Here is a 26,245-nt window from a genome sequence, read left to right as displayed (position 1 = left end):
TGGGAACGAAGTCCGCGGCTCCAAGGTCGACTCCGCCACCGCCGTTTGCGGTGGTGGAGTTCCGGAGTTGACCGGAGCGCGTGGGGAGTTCGAACTATCGCGTCTTGATTAGATGCGATAGTTCGAACTCCGAGAAGTCGAACTCTCCGCGTCGACCCGCGTGGTAAGTATAGACCTACCCTTAGTGCGCAGCCCGACAGTGCAGATAAGGTTTGTATTCTGAACCCTTTCCAATATTTCTAAGGTTTTTGGATTTGATACCTGTAGTAATACTGTAATAATAAGACACTGATTATTATTATTCAACAAACAGTGCTTCATTTGTTTTTTACACATACAAAATGTTTGTGTATATGTATGTGTTTATATATCCGTAGCCTTTGCTTTGTTCTAACAGAACAAGGTGAAAAAAATGTGACTTTTTCTGAGGAAATGCATTAAGATGTGGACTCATTCTATCAAAATCTTATAGGCTGTACAACAGGTGTTTTTGAACATTTTGAACAGTTCTCAGTTAGTGGCACGTGTGTCTGTGTGATTCAACTGATTTACATTAAGGTTAAGTTAAAATATGTTAAAATTAAACAGAGTAAATTTGCATTCACCCCTTGATAGTCGACTGGGCTTGCGCTCTTTTGTCTCTTATGTGGAGTCTGTAAATTGTTAGGTCTAGTCCTAACTAAATGTAAACACCATTACTTTCTAGCTGCTGCTAATTGGTTTGGGAATATTTATGAAAGTGTTTATTTTTAAAGCTAAAAATAGTGCTGCGGTGTTTAAACTCATTCTGGCTGTCAGAAATGCTCCCGTGATCCTGAAAGTGTTGCTAAAAATGTTCACTTTTTAAATGTGGTAATTAAACTCGTCTGTGAGAGCAACAGATGATACTTTTTCTGCATTTGTAAACTAAGTATCCCTTTAAGCCCACAAGTTTCCTTGCATGGTTCTGTTTGTTAGGTTGGTAAGATCTGAACTCCTGCTGAACTTTCTTGAAAGGAGGGCTGCTATTGGCCAAATAAGGAAATAAAGAGCTGTAACCTGCTGCTGCTGCTTTGTGACCTTTTACTTTTAGGATTAGGATTTTCTGGTACTGCGTTTCCTTTGTTAATAAAAGCCTGTGTCCTCAAGGGATGCAGCACTGTGAGCTTGAACTTCAAATAACTATTTTCACTTTTAACTCTTTCAATTAAAATAAAGTTCCAAATCAAGATATTTCACTTTGGGCTTCATCTATATGTACATAAACTCCCCTAGGTGATGCATTCTTCAGATTGATTAAAGATAGTGTTAAGTGCACATCTTATGCACTAGGTGCAAGGTGTTCCTCCTGCAGGGCTGCCGCCTGGGGTTTTCTTCAGGCGTTTACACAGCACTACTCTCTCAACTCAGCATCTGATTCTGAGACTTGCTTTGGGAACCACCATCATCATGGCAAATCCCAAAGGAACGTGCTCTCCTAGCAGACTGAGCACCCCCCAGATTGATCTCTAGGTGGGTTCTTAAGGTAGTCTGGCTGGATACTCAGTTTGTCCATCCCTGGAAATCTTATCACACCGGATCGCCAGTTGTGTAGTGGCATTCTTTGGTAAAGATGCTTCAGAATTTGTTGGACTTCCATCCTAATAACATGTCCATGCCAAGAAAGCTGCCTAAGCCGAACCAGTGCTGATAGACGCAATTGCTGTGTTTGGCTTAGAATATCCTCATTTCTGATCTTGTCCTGACACTTAATGTGGAGCAGCTGGCAAACACAATAAGAATTGAAAATGTCAGTCCAGTGCTCTTCAGACTTCGTCTGTGCCATGTTTTGCTGCTATGCAACAACGTTGGTATAACCAAGGGTTCTATTGATCTGCAGCTTTGAAGCAAGCTTTGATGTTGTGGCATCTCCACAGAGACTGCCAAAAGGCCCAAAATATGGCAGCAGGTGTTGCTATACAGGTGTCTGCATCCTCCAGTACTGTCTGTGATGCTGCCCAAGTCTTCAGCAGTTGCCACTTTCCCAATGTCCTGCCCGGACAGGTTAATACTGAGCTGGTTATAATCTGGAGCTGGAGGCTACATGATAGTGATGGTCAGGGTCTTTGTTTTATCCTGCTTAATAACCAGACCAATGTGTGTTGCTTCTTGCCCGGCAAGATTGACCTGTCAGTGCAGCGATTCACCAAACTGAGCCAACAAGAAATGTCATTGGCTTATTCAAGATCTCAAAACCAGAATAGTGCTCAGCTCAGCAGCATCGACAGCTGCCTCCTCAAGCTTATCCATCACCCAGTCGATGCTAATATTGAAAACAATGGTGGCAGAACTCTTGTGGAGGTAGGAAACCACGCTGTGTATCTGCCATTGACTGGGCCACAAGAAGAAACTTATGGTTACTTGTCATAACTGTAGCTCTTGAAGAGTCTTGTATCAGCATTTTCACACTGCCTGCCCTTCTTCCCCATTGCCTATAACTACTAATCTCACAGCATTCTTGGTTTACCAGGAGGAATTGAGGTAGTTGGGGATCCTTTTATAATCTGAGCTCTGAATATTTCTGAAGCTGAGCATTGCTTGGCTGGGGATGCATTCCTCTCTAGTGTGACTATGCAGACACAATGCTGTTGAAGAATCACAGTAGAAGGTCAGTAGCCATTTTATCATGCTAGCTCTGTAATGGAACATTTTTTACACCTGTTTGCCTGGTTATCTCTAACATCTTTTCAGTGTTGTGTTTAATGTACAGAAAATCTAAACACAGTATTTTTTGTTGAGAAGGAATGATAGATAGAAACCTCCCACCCCGAGAAGATGTACTAATATATGTCAATCAATGGTTTGCACACACTCTCAGGCGCATGCAGGCGTGTGCAATTTGAGAGCTGTAGCAAAAGGAATACAAGAAATTTTCAAGCACTTGGGTTATATGTGTTTGTACAGGACTGGCCGAGAGGATAGGTTTCAAAGTTGACTTTATTACAGAAGGCTTGTTTTATCCCTTCTGATTCTAATTTGAAAGACATGTTTTTAACAGCACTTTCTTTAAATTTCTTAAATAAGCTGAAAGTAAAAATATTTTCTCTATTTTTAGATATGTGCAATTTCATGACTTTCCTTTCACCACATGATTTAGCATGTTATACTCTTTATTTGCAAACTACAAACTGTAGTGCTTTTGTATTATGCTGTCAGTTGACTTTGAGTAAATTATGTGGTGACACAGTTATTACTTCTGCTGCTGTTGAAAAATCTAAAATCAGCCCTAGAAGCATTGTTGTGGGATTATTTGTTATTTTTTGAAATGGTTCTTGTGTTGCCATAAGCTTCCGCGCTAGCATTCTCACATTTGGGCCAGAAGGTGATGGGCTTAAACCTAGTACAGTTCTACAGGTTAGCTGCGGTATTACATGGAATTCCCTTCTGTCCATTCCTGGTGATTATCGCACTGAAACAAGAGACTCCATTCCACTTCTCAGAATGTAAACTCAGTGTTCTGGTCCACCTTTCTTCTCTCAATAAGAGGTTTTAATATGTAAGGCTGTGTGCATACTATTTGTCGGCTCCTAATAATTATTGTGATTGAGTGCCTTATGTCTGTGAGTCGAACAGAAGTACTGGGTTAGATGCAGAAATTATGGGTGAGATTCTAAGGTCTTTGTTATGCTGGAGATCAGGTGATCCAAAAGGTCCTCTGTGTCTTAAAATCTAGGAATACTTGTGAGTAAAAGGTGCAGTATGAGATCAAATTCTGATATTTCTATTCCTGTTACTATTGCCAATGCTATACAAAGGCAAGAGCCTCTTCTGCACCAGTATTACCATGTTGTTATAGGGTTTGCTTTGCTAGTGAGTTGCTAGATCTAGTATATTCCTGTTAATGAAGTTTGTCTGCTTGTGGACCTTATTGTCATCAAGGCTGGGTTTGCTAGGAAGTCATCACTTGGAGACTGTGTGTCAGATTTGCATCACTTATCCTTTGTTTGAGATTGCATTGTTAATTCATGAGATAACACTGAGTAGGGAATTCTTACAGTTTATCAGAGAATTGTCCCTTGAAGAGTGGTTCCACTATGAAAATGACTGCAAAATATCTGCCTCCTCTGTGTACTCAGTCTTATTTATTTACTTTTAATGACAAAAAATAGCTTTTGTTTTTATTCGCTGTATTGGTTTTATTGTTCTACATTGGAGTGAGCTGGATTCTATTCAGATTAGGTAACAATTCTGTTGATATGTTAGATTCCACTTACAAAATAGTTTGTGAACAAGATAAAACCCAGCTTGATCTACCGATTCCAACTTAGTTTGCAAGAAAAAAATCTATCTTTTTCTCCCTTGTTACTTATATAAACTGAACAACTTGTCATAGAAATCGAGACACCATATATATTGACCCCAACAATGCCAGTTTTACAAAGTCCTATTTCTCTGAGAAAAGGAAAGTTATAATATAGTTTCTTCATAGGCCATAAGATCTTATTATTGAGAAATAGAATAACCAATCCAGCTGGTATTTTTAGATTCGGTATACAACCTTGCCACTCTGGTTATCTGAAGACAACTTGGTAACAGTAAGAATATACACTGGAAGAATGTGTGCCATTGCCAAAAATAAATAAATGAATAAAAATTAACTTTAGTTTTTATCTGGTTAAGATCAAACAATGAATTGAATTCTTTGTGTGTTGACATCTGAAGATTTATATCTTCCAGCTATATTCCTGTTACAGAGCTGGCAGAAGTGACCTCTTCAGAGAAGGTCTTTGTTATGGATTCTGCTCTGTTTACATTATTGCCATGAGGGTTACAGTGAAGGTACAGTACATTAAAGCTAATACATCACAAGCTGACAGTGGTCTTATCTCTTTGGTACCTCTTCCCTTTCCCAATAAGCAAACACAAAGAACATGAGGTTCTGGAACAGAAAGTTAAATAATAGTTTCCAAAGTGCTTTGGCATTAATGTCAGGTCCCTGTGTGCAACGTATATTGTGTCTGGTCAAATGGCTGCGTAACGTCCTTTTCTGTGAGGTTGTTGCAAAAAAACTGCTTTTACCACATAAATATTCTCCCTGCTATAGTGCTATTGCCAAAGCGGACACTGAAGAAGAGGCAAAGCTATTGGGTTTCTTCAAAGCCAGCAAGTTCATCATGGGCTGAGGAGGTGGCTCTGGATCAGAAAAAGTGAGAGTTTCAGGCCAGCTCTGCATAAGAGGGAGTACCTCTACTATACCTCCATGGAGCTCAGAAGCTCCAGAAAAATTCAGCTTCAAGTACTTTCTTTCTTACAGCGTTTCGGTGATTCTTCACAACCCTTTCCCTCCAGCCATTTGCCCTCATCCTCTGGCAAATGGCATTGGGGAAGCCAGAAGGCCTTTTCTGTTTCCAAGCAGCTTTTTGGGTATGCAAGCTCTAGTCTGCAGCATCTGCACTGTCCCTTTAACTTGGAGAGTGCTGTGGGGGCCACATGAGTATGTTATGCCTCTCTCTGACTCATGAGGGTAGAGGAGATCTAGATTTGTGCGGCAAGATGGTCAAGTGAGCCGGGCTCCAGCAGAATCAGTTTTCCTCCTCTCTGATCCCCTTCCACCCTGACCTGGCAGACACTGAACATATCTGAGTCACCAATGGACCATGTAAATTTGGGGAGGGAATGAGCCACTCGGGGAAGGGGAAGAAAATGAGGAATTAGGGCACAACCACGAGATGAAGGGGGAGGTACCTTACTAAATCCCTCAACAAGCCAAGTAAGTTTGGGCAGGGGAGATTGCTTCTATGTAATATAGACCTAATGTACGATATAATACATGTGGCCTTGATTACTGTACAGTATGTTAGCATTTGAGTTCTGAAAGATCCTTTCTGAAAGCAAATAATGATCATGGACTTCCCAGCATATTAAACCATAAAGTCATTGTAAGCACAAAGGACTCTGTTCCATAAGGAAAACACCTCAGATACAAAGTACTCAGAGAAACAGCAGAGTGCCTCACATTCTATATATAGAGCAGAACCTCTCATTTCAACTGCCAGTGGGAATACTGAGATACTTCTTGTTCTTGTTTTCCATTTCAAGCGGAGACTCAAATATCATACAACTATTGTTTCAAATCCATGAAAATATATTTTGTTTCAAAATGTGAATCTCTCAATAGGGTGCAACACAGTTATCTTTTGAAGATGGAGAAATGGATCTCACTGGGCACGCTGAACAGCTGACATCTCAGAAGGCCAAGTTCACTTTCAGGTATGAGCACCTTCTGTTTAATACTGATTAATGAATACGTTTGCCAGCATGCAGGTCAAGAAGATAATTACGTTTTTATTTTAAGTACACGTGCTCATCATCATAGTGCCTTCCTCCTTTTCCCTTTTCCCTCCTGAAAATTCAATTCACTCACATACTTAAGCGCTTTTATGTATGGGAGTATCGTTTACCTTGGATGATGAATGTTTATGACTTTGACTTGTATTGTATGTTCTGACTGGTTGTGGGATATAGGGGAAGGAAGAAATATGCTGCTCTTCTATATGTTTGTATTTTACTTTTTAAACAATTTCACAAGCAGCTTAAAGACTAAGATGGTGGAGTGCATGTATCTAAACAAATAAGCACTCCTCTGATCCACAATGCCCCACAAAAAGTAGATAATTTTCTTGATTAAAATGCCATCTCTCTTTTTATTATTAAGGTTATTCCTTCAGTTGCTTTTTAAATTTTTATTATATTTGTAGATACACTTTTATAACCTGTAAGATGCTATATCCAGAGCATCCATTATACAGGATAGGCAAATTTGCATAGGCACCTTTTGTGAGAGCTGTTCCTCCGGGACAATCAGATGAGTAACTCCTCTTTCTCCCTTAGTTATACTAGGCAGGAGATAACTGGTGCAGAAGTCTAATGCTGTTGTTCTGATCTAAATTGTCGATTAGTTTTTCTGACTGCTTGGGAAAGACTGCTGAAAGGGTAAACCTAGGCCAAGTTTTGAGTGAAATAAAGATGATTTACAATTTTGATTGGAAACCATGGAAGATTTGGTATAAACTAGGTGTTGTTTCACTTTGCGTTTTTTGGGTTTCTTCCAATCTGGAATAATAAGCAAAACTCAAAATGTGAATCAAAACAAAAAATAACCTTTGTGTAAATCCACTGAACCAAAGTCATCAAGTTTCAAGGTGGGTCAGATCCTCCACTGGTATAATTGGTGCCATGCTGAATTTCATTAAGGACTGAGCTTAGTGAGTTTAGAGCAGAATGATTCCATGCTAGTGTTCACCTGTCCTTACGCCAGGTTACATCTTCATCTTGGGAAGTTATTCATATGAATCATACTACTATGAAGTCACTCTTTAGAATGTGAAATAATTTGGTGTCCGTTAAAATGCTTTGTTGTAGAAAACTAGTTATGACAGTACATTGCCTAACTGTGAAGTAAAAGGTGTAATTTGGAAAATAAACATGGCAGCTAAGATATCATAATCAAACTAACAACTCAATTTTGGTGAAGGCAAATAATCCTTTACTATAATTTTGCATTTTCTAGTCAGTTGTCAAAACTGTATGAACTAAAAGCCCTGAGCAGGATGTTTAAAACTTCATCCCCACATACATCTTTGCTTTCATTTTGTTCTTCTCTCTTTTGCTCACTCCACTTCGTGCCATCTCACTCATCTTTGCCTTCCTTCAGTCTGCTCCTGTGCTTGGAATCACCTACTATTTCTGTGTACTAAGCACCTTCCATTTTCTGCTTTTAAATACCTCCTTAAAATCCACTTCTTTCATGTAAGCTTATTACACGAATTCACTCTGAAATTGGCTCCAACTTCTTGTGGCTAAATTGTTGTCCCGTGTTTCACACTTTAGCAGAGTTGGATAATAAGTTATTAGAAGCAGTAAACTTGGAGGAAAAAAAACATGTTTGTTTTGTACGTCTTCTGTACCATCTTACGGTGCTCTAAATCTAAATAAAGATTTCCCCATCCTTATCCTTCCTACAGCATAGATGTATATTCATGTAGACGACACAGGATGCCACAAGGATATTTAACCACTGTTTCACACTCTTTTTAGGACCCCACTGGACATATGGCAGTCTGTTCATGGCATGCTCTTTCTTCTTTATTGAGTAGTCTTTGTTTTGAAATCTGTTTTCTAATCACTGTATTGCTAACTTCTGTGATTTTTATCATGTCTAGCAATTTCGGGATATTTTTTTAACCTCTCTCATGAAAACGTGATGAAAGCCTTCCAGTTCACAAACTTTCCCTTATTCAGAATGACCACCATCTCCTATTACTGTCAATAGGGCTGAACTTGCAAGATAGCCACCAATCTCTCATGATTTTTGATCTCTTGAAATTTGCCTTACTGTAATCAGCACTGTCATGAGGATTTCTTATCTAATTTATCTGTCATACTTATATGGTCCCCATCACTCTAGTACCTGAGCCCGTCGCAATGTTTAATGTGTTATTCTTACAACTCCCATGTGAAGTAAGGAAGCACTATTATCCCCATTTTACAGATGGGGAACTGAGACAGAGATGGTAAGAGCCTGCTGAGATCACACAGGAAGTCTGTTGTCTCTCACAAGACCCAGGCTACAGTTCTTAACTACCAGATCATCTCTCTTTTTTGGGCACATCACCAATTCCTTTTGCCCTATCAATAAAGATAAAGATGCTTCTTTGTTTCTTTCTCCTTCTTTCTCTGTCTTTGTCATTTCACTTTGTGTCTGGCTTTCTCCTCTTTTAAGGAACAGTGGGGAAGGCCCTGGTCTTCAGCCCATCTGTCTGATTTGTTTTGTTTGTTTAGCCTCCCGCTTTGGGGCCCTGGTCATCATCTGGATGGTATGGCAATTTCCAGTTTCTTTTAAATCCTTTCTGACATCGGTCTGTTTGTAGAATGGTAACGTTGTTGTGAAGAGGTATCAAAAAAAAATTTTTTTTCCAGCTTGCTATGCACCTGCCAGGTCTCCAAGCTATATGCTTGCTGATTAGCGTTCATCAGACATGTATTGAACCTATTCAGCTTGGTTGCCAATGTTTTTTTAATAAAATGTAGTGAAAGGCTGCTACAGCCTGTTTCACCTGATGTAATTATTATGCATCGCCAAATCTGTGCATTCATTTGTTTCTTTAATGTCTCTTGATCCCATTAATTTGTAATTGGGATTAATCAAGCCCTGCTCACGATATACTCATGATTATTGTTGTCCTTATCTTATGCTTGTACCCAGTGTGTTTTTGATAAAGTCACTTGTTCCCTGATTCATATTGTTCTTGTTATTTGACAACATGTTGTTTATCAAGATAACCAAGACCTTGCCTCTACTCAGGATTCTTCATAATTGTGTGTATCTCCAGCTATCAATCACTTGTCTTTTTGTATTATTGAGGTGCCTCCCAAGTAAATTAGACTTACAAGGTGAGGTCTGTAGTTCATGGAGTCTTCTGCACTTCTCTCTCCCCCTAGTACAGAAAGCTATATTGTTTGTTTGCGTTTAATCTCTGTATCCTGCACCTCATTCTGGTTGTGGTGTGAAGACTGTCACATATAGCAGGGTTTTATAGCATGCCCATAAACTGATCAAACTCTGAACTAGTCTGAGTTTGTCTGGAAGCTCATTTCACAGCCATTGAATGAGAATAGTTGATCTCCAGATCTTATATGATTCATCCTGAGTTTTGTAAACTCTCTGACAGTTCATGGATGGAGATATGCTATAGGAGATGTAATTCAGTCTTGATCCATTGAGGACTTTGAATATTGAAATCAAAGCTTGAACAGGCCGGGGAAGCACATTAGGAGCCAATGGAGGGGCCAGAACAAAGCGATGATATGCTTTGTAGCAAACTCTGGCTGTGTTGCTTCTACCTGCAGTCACAGATGCAGTGGGCTACCATATCCAGTCTGGGACTGATGAATTCAAGGATAATGGTGGCCAAATTTGAAAGTGGGGAGTAGGAAATGGATCCTAATGGATCCTAATCAGATAAAAAGCTGCACTAAATTAATCTTCTGGCAGAAAATACCTTGTTCATGCATATCACAATTTTAAACTTGTTTAAATGCGAGAGATGTGATGCATTTAAAAACAATACTTTTCCTCTCCCCAAAACATTAAAGTGAGGAGTCTGAAACTCTTCTCCCCATAGTTTGGAAATATGTACTGGGGTAATTTCTTGCATTTTAGATTATTTCATCCTGAAAAAACAAAGGTGCCCTACAATTTCTGTGGAATTCACCCAGCAGTGGGTTATAATCTATTAAAAACTCGGAGCAAAATTTCAGTTCTTAAATTTCAAGGGCTTTGCTTTGTTGTCATGCATGCTTTCCCTTAGTAAAGAAGGGGAAGACTACCTTAAAAAAATTGACAGTCTTTGCTCTCTAAACAACTGACTTCTAAAGGAAATAGTGAGATGAGTACTGAAGAGAAACTATCCACTTTACTAATACTTCAATTTGACTGTCTGAAAATATTAAAAATATTAGCAATATTTGTAATAATAACAGTTCTTGCCAGAAATTAGCAAAATAGTTTTGTCTTTTTATTAAGTTTCAAATTAGATCCTTTTTGCTATGCTATTTCTGCAACAATTATTTTCCTGTATATGTAAGTATTATTTCATTTTATATTTTGCTGTCTTCTGTTTTTTTCTCTTTAATTGTCTAAATGTATCTCATGTTTTTCTTGAGGCCTTTCTAAATATTCAAGACTCTAAATTGTTACTGTCAGATGAGAATGATGTATTTTGAAATAACATGTTCAAAACAAATGCCACAAACAGTTGCCAAAGCCACCAGAACCCAAACCTTGTTGAATACTGTTCACCATATTCACAAACTGTTTTGGGTTTGTTTGTTTTTTCAACTGTGGCAAAATTGTTTCAGTGATTTTGAGTCAGGCAAATGTAAAAATAAATCAATTGAAAATCTTTATGCATATGTTATGATTGAAATTTTATGACTTTGTAATTGAAGTTAAAAGCTTCAGACAACTTGTTTTATACTCTTCATTGAGGTAGGAAAAACTAATCCATTTGAAGAAAAACAGTTTATTTACTGAAAGCTCTGAACATTTATGTGGCATCTCATGAAAATAGAAATAGAACGTGCTAAGCACTTTCAGGAGGTGCTAAGAACCTCATAGGATGAGGCCTTATCTGCCTAGACTGTCCAAGCACTTTCCCTGTAAAGGTGCTTTGATATCCTGTGGACTTTACTTATCCTGTAGGGTTCTGAGACTCTTTTGAGAACTGAAGGTATTCAACACCTTGCAGGCAGAGAACCTGTGTTCTATCACTGACCCTTCCTAGGTTTTCTGTTTGTTTGGGTGGGAGGGGGGTGGTTTTTTTTTTTTAACATACAGTACGAAGGCTGGAGTTTGTTACAATCCACTGTAGGTCTATTTTTCGCAGTTTTTGAAGGTGTCATTTTTATTTTGGATCTGCTACCAGGATGAAGATATTCAGGGGAAGAAGGGGGTGTTTTTGTTTTGTATAGCAGGTGGGGAAAATAATGGTCAAAGGGGAAGGACCAAATTGCATTGTTCAGTAATAAATGCTCCAATAAACATGTATAAAATAAAAGAAACAATTACTAAAATCAAATCCATATTTTGCTACTTAGAATGCAGATCACAATTTTACAAATTGTTATACAAGAACAATAAAACATTTGTGCAGAAGAAATATGGTATTTCTCCTCACTACCATTCCCCTTTCCTGACTGGATCTACTTGAGTGAAGGGGTTTACAGCTAGCAGAAGGATCTCTGGACTCTACAGTAGTTCAGTAGGAATTTATCGCCAGCCCTGAAATTCCACCCCTTGGCACACCATGTGGAAACAGAAGTGTTGTTTTTTCAGCCCTCATTTTAAAAAGTTTTTCTATAGTAAAAATAACCCTGTTAACGAAAAATAAACCTAATCTGTTTGAAAGTAGATATTTAGTTTATTAACATTGGATTACTTGGAATTCAGAGAATATTTCATGCATGGATAATTCATTAAGTGTTTAATTACACTTGTTCCCTCTTGCCTTCTATTTCTTTTCAGCAGAGGCGAGGGTCACAGTTCCTTGACCCACTTGATTTAAACGCAGCGAATATATAAATAAAGCATCTCTCTTGCACTTTCCTTCTCCTCCTCTCTTCACTTTGCTTATGCTCTTCTTTGTCTTGCTGTATCATGACAGCCTGGAAAGCAGAGGTGGAGCATATTGTTAAAACCGGGTGCCTGCAAGCTGTATGATTTGTTTCTGCATTTTTAGGCAGTTGATCTAATGTGAATTAGGCAAAAAAAACCACCAGGTTTTTAGTGGACAGATTCTTGATTTTGGTGCTCAGTATTTTTAGTCTCTCCTAGATAAATACATTTAAGTTACATAAATGAGGTGGGGAAGGTGAGGCTTCTTTTTAAAAGTGATTTTGGAGGTTTCTTCAATTCTTTCACATAATATATTTATTTTTCCTTTTTTTTGGTGGCAATTCATTTGTAGGGTGGGGTGAATTTGTGGTCCTCCTCTCTCTGACTGCAACTCCCACACCATCCTCTGAATGTTCAGCTGCCTTCTTCATCTCATGACAATGTATTCTCCACTACCTTTTACTGTTGTTAAGATCTTTCCCTTTATTTTCCACAGCACTCATCCCACCTAGCATCGCCATCCAGTCTTTCCTTTCGGGTCCTATGTCATTTTGGTTTGATTCTGACCATCTCTGGTTTAAAAAAAAAATCAATTTGTCTTCTGACTGAGTCTGTTGGAACCACTACTAGAAGCAGATGCTGACATCCTGGGGGCAGTTTACTCTCTCACCCAGTGAGCGTCAGCTGGCAGCTTTTAAAAATTCCAGGTTTGGTGTAGAAATTTAATTAGCATATGCAAATAAATTAGTATAATATCTAAATAAAATATTGGGTCAGAACCATGTACATTCCCTATATGGATAAAAATATTTATGCTTCCTCTGAAATTCCCATTAGTAATTGGACACAGAACATTTTTTGCCCCTGAAAAAGCACAACCCTGTGCTTGCCAAACAAACAGCACAGCCTGTGTTTGGGGGTGCTTTACCTTGTGGATGTTTTCCCTTATGGAATGCTCACAGCAGTTGATATGGCTGGATATGCTTTAGTAATACAAACAAAGGATGAAAAGCACAGTTCAGTAAGTACATTTAACTCCCTGTATTTGGGAGTAAACGTTTCCTTTGCTTCTCATTTATGGTCACTGTAGCCTCCACAGGGTGTGCTCAGGATTGCAACTCTGCATTCCTACTTGTTCTGGAGAATTCAATTCCAGAGGCAGCAATTTCATAATCTGCATTTTTTTTCCTTCTACCAATTTTCATGGAATTTATAGTTATCAGCCCAAGAAATGCTGCCTCACCAAGTTCGGCCTCTGCTAAGGATTATTTGGCACACAGCCTGGACAAGGCTGTAACTGTACCGGAGCCAAAGGAATAAGTAAATAGCATGTTGGGTATTTGACTTTTACCTTATTTATTCAGTTTGTTGCTGCTTGTTGGGTTACACACAATCTCACATACAGTTGAATGAGATAATTTTTCTTCTGTCCTCAGTCTGGAGGGAGGCTTCTTTCAGCTGAGATTGGGGATACTTCCCCATCACGTCCTGAGGCAAACAGCCCAATATGGGTGCAATCCATCAGACTCCCCAGCAGAAAGGAAATTCCGTCAAGGCACGGGTCCTCACGTTAACTTAATGCAAATCAAAAAGAACAGGCTTCATTAGTTGTCTCTGAACAAATCCCATACAACAGTCCAGATCAGTTGTCTGTGTTTTTCTGAAAAGTTTGTGTAGAATGCCTTAGCTTAAGAACTCATCAGGTTAATTTTCCCATTTTAAATTTCACAAAACATTAATTCCTAATATAGTATTTTGGGGGGTTAATGGTGGGAGGGGGGAGATTCGGGTATCTGGCTACAAAGGCACTGTAGGTACACAGCAACTCTGAAGATCAGGCTATGCACTTAAGCACCTAAGATTAGGCCTTAACTTGGGAAATTTTGCTCTTGGTGTTTCAGAGGAACTATGGGGTACGCATGCTGCTATATTTTTTTAAACAATACTCATCAGCATTTTTAACAGTGTGCTTGGAAGCCCATCTTGACCAATGTGATGGACTGTAAAGGATCTGGCAGAGATCAATAAACATTGAGCAATGAAGAATTTAAATAGTAAATAATAATAGCGCCTTTGGTCCATGGTATGCCAGACTCTGGTCTCAGCTACCACAGTATGGTAGCATCAGGCAGATATTCTCTTTTTAGTATAGACCACTGTAGTAGATTTAGCACAGTAGACTTAGAGACACACAAGCACATACTTAAATTATCCTAAATATGATAGTGAGAGGCAAACCTTGAAAGGCTGGCAAGTTTGATTCAAATGAACATCTAAAAAAGTGCTTGTTAAATTCTCATAAAATGCAAAATAATCTGTACTTTTTTGTGTAGAAATGAGGTTGGAAGTCTGATAAGGACTGTAATAGGCCTAACTGGTGCTATGGAACCTAGAAAGGCAGCACACAGATGCACATTCCATGTATCATTCCATAAACCAAAGTTCCCATTTGTTGCTGTTCTGACTTACTGGGCCAGACCTGTTCTTTCAATTACAAATATTTTAAAATGCTCAAGATATGTAAGATGGGTTTAAAACATGGTCAAGGCAAAGCAATCAAACATCACAAACATTTTGTGAGGGTGTGTTCCCCCTGGCTCCACTGAGATGGTAGTACTTGCTTACCTGTTTTCCGAGCCTTCACCCTTCTGTGTACACTGGGTGGCGCAGAGTCTATAAAGACCCTCTCCTGAGGGTCCACTCCTGGGTTCTTGTTTTGTGAGAGAACTTTTTTTTCTCTCTGAATTTTTAAACTTCAGCTGTCAAGAATTTATAAGGCCTGTGAGCACATTGTCAGCAGAGCTTGTAATTGCTGTGAGCCCCACAGTCTACTATATGTAGCTGTGCCTGTGGAATTCATTAATTTCTGAGGCCTGAAATTTGGGGCTCATTCATGTGATCATAAGCTCTAAAAGCTATTTCAGCAAAATTTCTAACTACTGCTCTCTACCTTCCCTCAGGTTATTCACCAAGTGATATGACATAATCTGCAGGGGTAGAGATACACCTATTGCATTTTCATCCTCAGTATCAGCTTATATACTGCTTGTTGACAAGATTGTGATCCCCTTTCAATCAAGGGCCTCAATGTGAAGGCTGTAAGCACCCGTCTTTAAAGTACCCAAAGATCCCTTCTCTCCACCACAGGCTGACTGGATGTGTGGAAGAGCACACTGTTGTAATTCATATACTCTAAGGCAGTGATTTTCAAACTTTTTTTTCTGGGGACTCTGTTGAAGAAAATTGTTGATGCCCGCCTTAGCTGGGCAGCACCGCTGACGGGACTTTTAATGTCCTGGTCGGTGGTGCTGACCAGAGCAAGGCAACCCAGTGCCTTACATGCTGCGACCCAGTACTGCGACCCATAGCGCGACCCACGGTTTGAAAAACACTGCTCTAAGTGACAGCTAGCTACTCCAGACTGTGGGTACAGGGTGCACACGTATATAGGGAAGATGTTGGAAGTTTAATTGCAAATTTCTTGAGTGTCTGCTCTTCAGGATTTTTAAACCTATAAAGAACTGTTTTCTGTTCTTGCACTGTGGCATTTTCATAGGTCTAACGAAAAGCAGAATTTGGTCATAAGTCTATTAATGTTGTTCTAAAGAGTAATATCTTCTCATCTTTAACTTTCTCTTAACCAAACTGTTTATCTGGGAGTAAAAATTCAATTAGATAAGGACCAGTGATCACTTTTTGGTTTAAAAAAAGGCTTAAAGTATTTTTTCCTAGTGCATATATGAAATGTGCTCTTCCTGTTTTAGGCCTCAATATTGCAAATACTCAGCATATGCGTAAATGTTAAGCACATGCTTAAGTGTTTGTGGAATGATGACATTAATATACAAGTTGTCCATCTCCTGTTTTAAAAACCTTGCATTTCTGTTCATTTGGTTTTATGTTCAACTTAAAAACAAACGTGTATGTTTTCATTGGCTTTGAGCCGAAGTTTTTAACGGTAAATATATTAATTTAAGGTGACAGACCCTATCTGTCATGATTACCCTCACAATATTCTTCTATAATACACAGAAATAACGGGAAGACAACCCCTAGCCCATAGAACTTAAACAAAATAGGAGTTACTTGGAGAGAGCTGTAATTCTTGCTAATTTTCCCTCTACAAATCAAAAACCAAATTCACTTCTTGTGGTTGTCTTTTTTGGGTCTGTAGGAGTCAGCAGCTTAATTTCTTGGTATTCTTTGGTTCTGAACAGGTCTAGAATATCAGAAAAGTAGTCTTCTTGGAATCACCAAAATACACTTCTATCTGAAAGCAGGAATTGGAGGAAAGTCTGAATGGAACTGAAAAAAATTAACCAAACTTTTCCCCACACACACAATTTTTATTGGAGTTTTTGACAGTAGTTCTGATCAAACGTTATTTTTTCTGAACAATTTCATCAGTTAAATTCAGTCTATTAATTACCTAGAAATTCTACATGAATTTATACTAATACTTTGACAATCCATCCCTCTCTGTCTAAATCTTGAAGGTGAGGTAAAGAAAAAGAAGGAAAATATGTAGCAAAATAAAGTAGACATTTTGAAAGTCTATTGCTTGTGACTGCTATAGGAATAAAATTCCACATAAGATAAAGTATTTCATAGAAGACATTTATTTTGGGATTGATTTTTTTTTAAGTGCTCTCCATTCCATTTTTAGAATGTATGCATTTTTTAAAAGAGAATATATTTTAGCAGTAGCTGTGTTGAAAAACAAAGTTGCAAAAGATCATGTGACAAGGCTATATTAATTAGCTTTTCATTTCTACATTATCTTTAGCAAACCAGCCTAATTTCTAAATCAAGTTGCTTCCAAGTCATTATTATCCAATTGAATAAAGAATCTTAACCAGGAAATTTACTTCATTAAGGGAAAAGAAATGCCTAAATCTGTCAACGCTCACTTGCAATCAGTGTCCCCTTCCTGGTCAAAGAAGGTAGATGACTCATTCTTGGCAGTATGTGGAGTGGCCCCCTTGGTTTAGCATCACACTTTCTCTAAACAGTGGATTAACATCCATTGGTTAATGTAACTTCTTGTAGTCTGATTAAATTTGCATCTGCTTATATCCAGCAGACTTTTGTTAGATGGTGAGCCTTCCCTTCTGCTCTTTTCAACACTGTTTTTGGAGGTTCCTACACTCTAGATGGCATAAGGAAATGGAAATCAGACTGGCAAAGAGAGTGGGAAATTTTTTCTACCTGATTATTTTTCTTGAGATTTTATGTAAATCCAAATGCTTTCTTTTTTCATATTAGCAACTGCTGATGTATCGTTTACATTTTAATGCCTATGAAGAAGCCATGTGTTTCAAGATATTGTGTAAGCGAGTTTCATGTGACTCTCATTGAGCCAGCAAGCAGCAAAAAAAATATTAGCGTCATTTCCAGCAGCTAGCAGGGAGGTACTATATCCCACATCTGAACCATCATAGAGGATCTCAAAAATTTTCAGGAAGGAAATATTTCCCATTTAAGTGGGCCAAATTGTGTCTTCAGAGGTGCTCATTCTACGTCAGTAGGGTTGCATGCATGTAATTGAGGACAGAGTGTATGGATCACTCTGTATTGGTTTGATATCCTTAAAATATGGTATGCATCTTTAGGGATTGTCTGCATAGGGAAATTGACCAAAATAGCTATTTCAGTCAAGCTATTCTGCAGTAGTTCCCTGTGTGGATATTCTGTTCTGGAATAAGTCACTTTATTCTGGAACAACAATTATCCTGCAACAAAACAACTTTTATTCCAGAATAGAGTGCTCACACGGGGAGCTAAAGTTCATTCTGCAGTAGCTATACCAGTCAATTTCCCCATGTAGACAACTAATGTAATGTCTTCCTTTCTCATTCAAAACATATAAATTCTCATCCACAAAATCAAAGAGATGTCAGCCATTTCCAGTTGCAATATCTCTCATGTACATTATTGAGTTCTGCGTTTAATTTCCTTTGACTGCCTTTCTTGTCTGTCGTAATGTGTTTTTTTATAAATATTTCTCATGTGTTCCTTAGTACAGCTTCATGTGTGTTTTGCTCCCTTTTTCTTAGTGATATGACAAGAACAGTAGAGATTTCTGGGGAAGGTGGCCCTCTGGGGATACATGTAGTACCCTTCTTTTCATCTCTGAGTGGAAGGTAAGATGTTTTCCATATTTTAGAGAAGCATGTTAATGAAAAAGGCATCAGCTGTGTTTATTTCTCTTAAAATATCTCTACTGTGAAAACATGAGGGGGAGCTAAAACTGTTTTTTAACAGCGGATAACCAATCCCAATATACTGTATTCCTTCACTGACGTCTATTTGGTTCTGTGTGTATATTCAGAGAACAAAACTCATTTCTGTTATATGTACATAATGTTTGTACTTTCAAGGATCTCTGCATTTTTTTTTCTGAATGAAAACATGGCAACATGGTCTCTAGTTAAGATTATTGTACTTCTTGAAAGGTATTTTTTCTGTCCAGTTGGATTTTTCTCCCCGACCCCTTATTGCTAAATAGCAGAGCAGACATAGAAAAGTCAAAATGACTCGCTTGTCAGTTCTTCCTTAATTTGTTTTTTCAAGTCACCTTTCAAATTAGGTTCTTTAGCATTTACAAAATGTGTACTATACCATGGACTTTACTTTTGCATGGTAAGATTATTTTAATTGTAAATTATTAAACATAGTTTATTGAAATCACAAAAGACTACCATAGTGGAAAGTTCATATTGATGTACTGTAGTTGAGCATATGTCAGCATTTTCATTATAACTCCCTATTTTCCAAGTTATGTAACTCGGATGTAAAAAAATTTTCTGGACTGAAATTTGACATATGAGGTTTCTGCCAAAGAGCTAATTTGTAGTGCTGTCAGTATGAGAACCCTGTGACAGGGATGGAAAATTGCTAGTGTCATAAATGGCATCACTTTATAGTAAAATGGCTGCTTCTAGTATTAGGCCAATTATAATTACAAACTTTTTTAAAAAGGTCACAGTCTAATCAGGAAGAGAAATGTTTCTTAACTTATCGATTTTCAGAATGTTAAAGTGAGGAGAAAAAAGTGGTATTTGTTTCTTTTCAGGTAGTATATTGTTTGTGAATATTTTCTCAGCAGGATCTGAGACTTTAGATGGACTCAGATTCAACTGGGGTATTTTAGTTGCCAAATCAAAAATCAGGTTGACCGTCTGCTGCTTGAAAAAAATGTCATCACCTTATTTCAGGAGGAAGGATTGGAAGTCAGGTGTTCTGAGTTCTTTGAGATCCTCAGGTGGAAGGCACCATGATATTGCAAAATATTATCAGTAATTTAATATTACTGCAATACTTGTGATGCTGAATTCTAACTGCTTAGGGTATCTTTAAAAGAATTCACTGAATAACCAGCAGAGCTCCTTGGCCTACTTTCTGTGCATGTTAATATTCTTGTTTACAAATGCTGTGGAGCATGGCTTACAGCAAGCTATTTTTTGACAGACAGGCTGAGTGTTTACCCAGTTGTCTTGAGAAATTCTAATGACACTTGGCAGAATTGTACTGGTGTCTTTTGTAAAATACCAGAATGGTTTAACCACTTGTTCCTGTTATTTAATCAAACAGGGACTAGTGCATACATTTCATAATTCATCAAAACACAAGAAGGAAAAGAAGCGTTTTCCATTTCTGTTGATGACAGGGCAGGTTTGATCAAGCATGTTGGCCATCCGCCTTGACTGGTATTTTTGTTGTAACAGTTTGTAGATAACTGGTATTTTCTAATAAGAATAGTATTGATATTACACTAATATAGGTATTCATCTTCAGTGAATAACATTTAGGAATAATGTTTCATTGTAATCCTGTTCTGTTTGTTTTTTTCAGAATGAGTTTAAGCAAAATGCTTGTCACTTAGGCTTTAATATACAAATGAGCAACAATAACTAGTTGAAATAATTTCTTTCATTTTCTTTGCACTTTAGACTTACCATAAAAGAAAAGAAATTAAATTTAAAAATCACATGAACGTGATGTTAAAGTTGAGACTTCATACAATAAAAGTTATGAAGTAATGAGGTTAGGCTGTCTCAGTATATTTAACTCGACCCATGTGTCCAGATAATGCAGCACATATGGAGACTATCAGGCCAGTCAGTGATCTTATAGTTCTAGGTGGCTGTTGACTCTGGGCACAGTGGGATTAGTTAAGATCACAGCAACAGACTTAATTTTCAATTTCTTTAATTTTTTACTAGATTGAATCTTAATGTAATTATTTGAAATTCAATTGTAATATTTAACTCCTTGGTTGCAGCTAATTGGCTGTTTCTATTGGTATTCATGGAAATTGTCAAATTTTGCCTGCCCCCAAATAAAGAGCTTTCTTTCATACACTACAATGTTATTAGGGGATCTTCTACGTGACAAATGTATTACAATGCAAAATTCCAATCTAGTAATGCTCCTTAGCGGAAAACGCACCCTTTTTTTTTTTTTTAAAGGTTTGTAGATAAACAAAACTCTCATCTTTTTGCCGTTCTGTTACTTAGTAGATTTAAATACAAATCAGATGACTAATACTGGTGTAAAGGAACGGTGAAGTTGAAAAGTATATATTGGTACCAGGGCTGGCTCTGGCTTTTTTGCCGCCCAAAGCAAGAAAACACCTGCGGGCCGGCCGGAGCAGCGAAGGGGGGGGGAGGAACAAACAAACCTGCGGGCCGGCCGGTGCAGCGAAGGGGGGGGGGACAAACAAACCTGCAGGGCGGACGGAGCGGGTGCAGGGGGACTCCCAGCCCTGCAGATGTGCCCCGGGCAGCAGGGGGGGAGAGAGAAGGGGGCAGCCAGGGCTTCCTTCAGCGGGGCGCTCGCCATGCTGCCTGCCAGGAGGGCTCCGCACCGCTCTGGTGGGCAGACAGGGAAGGACGCCGGCTGCCCTGCCGCGCTTGCTACAGACCTGGCACCGCTCCCAGCAGGGCGCTCCTCTCCTCTGCACTGCTGCCCCCTACAGGGCGGCTGGAGCAGCGAACCAAAAAGAACAAAAACCTGCGGGGGCGGCCGAAGCAGCGAATGCCGCCCCTTGGAATCTGCCGCCCCAAGCACGAGCTTGCTTGGCTGGTGCCTGGAGCCGGCCCTGATTGGTACTTTACTGAGTGAAGCAGTGAAAAGGGCCTCTAAGGCTATGTCTACACTATAATGTAAGCCTAGGGTTAGTGGAACCCAAGTCAGTAGATCCTGGGTTAGAGAACCCAGGTCTGGAGCATCTACACTGATTGTCAACTGTAGATTGGAAATTTTCTATCCCAGGCCTAACTCGGGCCTCCGACGTCCATGATGCAGTACGCAGACTCAGATCCAACCAACCGTATCCCAGACTTCCTAGCACCCTCCCGAAATGTGGCCGCTCTAGCCCTTGGTTTGTGGTGCAGCATGGAAAAACTTGACTGTCCCCCAAACTTGATTGTCCAAAGGAAGAGAGAGTTGTTCCATGGGATTGTGGGATCCTTTGTGGGATCTCCCAGTGCTCAAGTCTACTAAGACTGCATATATACTGCAGAGCAATAGGGATTGGACCCAGGGTCTGACTTGACTCGGGTTTGGACCCACCACCCCTGTGGGGTCCTATGACTCTGGGTCCAGGCCCTGGATTAGCATGATTTTGTGTGTAGATGGAGGATGAAGATAGGCTTGAGCCTGAGTTCGAACCCTGAGCTTACATTGCAGTGTAGACATATCCTAAATGTCATCTATGTTATGGTATGTGTAGGCTAATGCATAAAAACAGGATTATAAGGGGTCTGTGTACCCACAAAGTCTTCAATTACATGGAATGTTAGACTAGTCTCCGTGACACCCCAGGTTTTTAATCCAGTCTCAAGCAAGTACAGTTTTCTACCTGAAATCATTCCCATTTGCTGATTTATTGCTTAGCATAGTGCTTAGCATGCTATGGGAAGGACATCAGCCTCTCTAAGGCAGAAGTTTGACTCTTCTTTATGTAATTTACTTTGCACTTCTACAACACTTTCTGTTTGAGCTTCTGAAAGCACTTTACAAATATTAATGTAGTAAACCTCACAATACCCCTGTGAGGTAGGAAATTAATATTGATGTCATTTGTCATGGAAATGAGGAAACTGTGGGTCAGTGGGGATTTAATTGACTTGAGAAACAATGTATAGGAAGTCCATAGGAATACAACCCAGATCGCCTGACGAGGGCTTTTCAAAATTTTAATAACAAATGCACACTGCCCCTCCACCTGGATCACTGTGGTTTGCAGCGGTTCAAGAAATCCTAGGCCTCAATACAGGCAAGAGTAGCCTAATTTCTTGGTTTCTTTGGACTTGACTAGAAAGAGATTGTTCCTCGTGCACGTTATCCTTTCGTCCGCAGAAATGGGCTTCCAATTCCTTGTAGCAGTATCTCTGTATTTTGATCTAGTATAATTAGAATCACTGTTTTGCACTTAACTTTAACCTTTCCTTGTAATTGATTCCATCTTATTTGTTAACATGTATCTATCCTGCATAAATCCTATCCTACTGTTTTGTCTGGAAGGATGGGGCTGGTTTCCCCCTCCCTTTCTCCAACCCCTGATTAATGCGGTTAGCACTTTCTGAAGCGTTAGGAAGGGTTACCAACAGTGTCAGCAGAGTAAAATTATACTGGCTGGTTTCATATTCTTTTTGGAGTCCTTGTTCGTTAATGGAAAATAAATTTTGGAAATCTCTCTTTTAGACTAATGACTTAATATGGTGTGATTAGTAGACCGTAAGAAGAATTTTGTTCCTTCCTCAGTAGAGACCAATATCTATTTGTAATTATTATAAATGTCTTGTATACAAATCTAATACAGAATAATCATCAGCTTTATTATTGCTTTTCAGGATTCTAGGACTCTTTATCCGTGGCATTGAGGAGAACAGCAGGTCCAGGCGTGATGGTCTTTTCCATGAAAATGAATGTATTGTGAAAATTAACAATGTGGACCTCGTAGATAAAACCTTTGCACAGTGAGTGCTACTTAATTACTTAATTGATTCTGTTAACCACCAGAATTTTATATAATGCTGTACTTATTGAGGTGATTAATGTAGCATGTTGCAAGTAAAATACCATAAAATATGTATATAACTAAAGCATCATAATTCTCTTTCACGAAACTTCCAAATGCAGTAATATATAGTTCCCATCATAGATTCAAATCATAGAAATTATAATATTGGAAAAACCTTCACCTGCCAGTGAAGTAGAACTTCCTACAATGTATTCTAAATTGTTTTGTCCATTCCAGTTTTAAAGAATTCAAACAATGGAACACTACTTCCGATGAGATATTATTCAGTGTTAGGAAATTTTTCCTTAGATCAGTGCTTTTGTATTTCATTACTCCTTATTTGCATGCCTTTGGAACATCCTAAATAAATCCTCTCCCTCCTTTGTGTTTACACTTCCGAAAGTTATTGGCTTTACATTATCACCTACTAGTAATTGTTTAGCCAAACAATACTGTGTAGATTTAGTTTGCATAACTTATTTTTAAAAGTCAGTCCCTTCACCCCCACTTACTTTATTTACCTGTCTTTTATTTCCTTCCAATTTTTTGATAAATTTCTAATATTAATGTATCAAAAACTGAACATATGGTATTTTTGGTGGTGCCAACAACTTCTGAGAGTGTGGTGTTTCTGTAAATAGTTAAGAAAGAGAGAATCTCTTGTGCTACAACTCTTTTCAGGTGTCTACAAATGGTTAAAAAGTAATGATTTCTAACACAAAATGTAAAGCAGGTGAACTAAGTTGCAAAGCTAACTTTAGGTTAAAAGCATAGGGTAGTAAGTTTTGTAATTTTGAGTTAAAATCTGTTGACGTTATTGTTCATCCCTAACTGGCTTATGTAACAGAATACTTTGGATAATCTGTGCATTCAAGAAGACTCTTTTGCTGGAATGAATAGCCTCTTAAATTTCATAGTCACAAATATTTGCTTAAAATTAAATAGTAATTTATTTTTATTTTTAATCCCTATATTAAAAGACACGAGTGATATTCATCAGACAGCAAAATCTGTTGAAGGCTCAGGGGAGTTGATGCTTATCATTTTAAACCATAAGCCAAATGCTCAGTGTTTACGCTCAATGCAAAATTTCAGTGTTGCATATGAATATGTGCAGATCTACAGTTGTTTGATTAAAAACAGTGTTGATCTTATGCTTTAGCGGTTAAGGTTTTTGTGGAGTCCCCCCTCCCCCCTTTTTCCCTGGTTTATACATGTTCAAAATATCTGATAATAAACCTATTCCATGGTACATTTTCATTTTGGTGATTGATAAGTGTCAGAACCTAACCAATCTTTTCCCCCCTGCAGTGGAAAATACTTTCCACATCATAACAGAGTTCCATGGCCCCATGTATCCCCTGTTCCTACCTGCCAAATGTTCACAGCATGAAAACCTGGTCACTTCAGTTTCAAATAAGCAAAGTGTATGCTTAAGAAAAATCCTTATTCAGCATGTTTAAGCACATGCTTAGCTAGAAGTATCTACTCAGGTACTATTGTAGTTAATGGGACTTGGGCATTTGCTTAATTTTAAGGACCTTCTTAAGTGCTTTGCTGAATAGCTATGGACTATTCAGCATTCAGGCATTTGTCCCATAAAACTGAAATGCTGAAAAAAGTTTTAATGCTACATTTGAGTGCCTTCTGCATTTCTAGTCCATGCCAGAAAAGAGAAATTTTGAGACAAGGGAAATTTAGGCAAGAAAAACAGTAGATTGAAATGTGATGTGTAAGGTTAAACATAACAAAACCCCATCAACCTATATTGTTTGTATTTTCATATGGATATTTTTAGTCTACTACATAGGTAGATATATTTGGTGAGGTATTATACAGGTAAGAATGCAAGTATGCAGACATGTGTTGCAGTACGACTGTAGATGTGGTCCAGCATTGTTGTACACAGGTACACATACTGGTATTTGGTGCAGTGTTGTTATATGCTAGTAATAAGTCAATAAGTAATTGATGTAAAGCTTTTATATATAAATAATGTTGGTATTTGTTGCAGACTAGTTTTTGCAAAATCAGTCCCTTTTACTTATTTAGTTATCAGTTATACCACGAAATAATTTGATCCCTAAATTGTCAAATGAATTTTAAGTTATGGGGTTGTAACGTAAAGGTCAATGGTCTTACCTAGCAGCTAATGTTCTATTAAGAAAATAAAATACATCTTTCTCAAGTGATTTTTTGCATTGATGAAATTATTTTTTGAAATTTTGAATAACTGTGTAGATGTTTGCAGTCCCCCTCCTGCCTCCTCTGGAACACACTATAGATTTTGAATGCCTCTGGGCCTGTAGCCATGTGGAGAATTTCACCCTCTGATTTCTCTGCAATACTGCTTGCTTTCTGGAATACTTGGAAGCACTACAGTAACTGTCAGTTTTCGGTCAGTTTCCCTTTTAAACTGAGAGATTGAGACTTCACTTGCTTAGTTTTTGTCAAAGATTTAATTTTCTTCTGACACCATGTAACCTACAAGAGTAAGATAATAGTCTTTACTTCCTGGCCCCATCACCTGAAATGAATTGGAGGTACAAAAGTTTGATGCCTCTGTCAAATGACAGGGGTTTATAGTCACTTGTTGCATTGGCTACTGATACAGAAAGAGTAATCAGTTTGACTGTATTAGTGGTAAGGACGTGGTTTCTCCTGCTGATTGCAAAGGGTCCTTTAATAGTTAGCAAAGACTGTAGTGATTACATGTTCTTTTTCAGTTTGTCTATTTTAGGTGGAAGTTTTTGAATACTGCTCTGAAAGGTTGCTTTTCCTCACTAGAAGGCAATTTGTTGTAGTTTCATGTTCATAATGGTTTTATATATCTCTACTGTGAGTCTCCTTTTTCATTTAGTGTTAATAAATTCAGTTATATTCTGCTGGGTTCTGAAGATCTTAGCACCTCTTTTGGTTGAGTCTTTGTCTTTTATTTCTTTAAGTATGCATTTGGGAGCTCAAAGAATTTGACTTTCACTGCCCATTACATTTTTCTTTAAAAAAAAAAAGTGTGTGGGGGGGCCTGGCAGTTATTTTCTCCTCAGGTACTGCTTCTAGGTTTCCTACAGATTTACTGGTGT

The 26,245-nt window shown here is 38.4% G+C and overlaps 1 protein-coding gene across 8 annotated transcripts in view; it reads left to right on the top strand.

The window, feature by feature from the left end:
* PARD3B (par-3 family cell polarity regulator beta) overlaps window positions 1–26,245 on the top strand; it is a 645,413-nt gene that overhangs the window by 316,979 nt on the left and 302,189 nt on the right. For 7 of the 8 annotated variants that reach the window (XM_039494273.1, XM_039494274.1, XM_039494277.1 and 4 more), the window contains 3 exons: window positions 6,137–6,228; window positions 18,190–18,276; window positions 22,993–23,118. In XM_039494273.1, coding sequence (XP_039350207.1) covers window positions 6,137–6,228; window positions 18,190–18,276; window positions 22,993–23,118 — 305 coding nt within the window. Of the gene's footprint in view, window positions 1–6,136; window positions 6,229–17,936; window positions 18,060–18,189; window positions 18,277–22,992; window positions 23,119–26,245 lie in introns of those variants that run through there. The other variant, XM_039494280.1, reaches the window with a different exon arrangement.

The sequence above is a fragment of the Mauremys reevesii genome, linkage group 11, assembly GCF_016161935.1.
Source record: "Mauremys reevesii isolate NIE-2019 linkage group 11, ASM1616193v1, whole genome shotgun sequence".
Taxonomy (NCBI): domain Eukaryota; kingdom Metazoa; phylum Chordata; order Testudines; family Geoemydidae; genus Mauremys; species Mauremys reevesii.
Note: the sequence above shows the minus strand (reverse complement) of the source record. Positions and strands in the feature narration are given on the sequence as shown.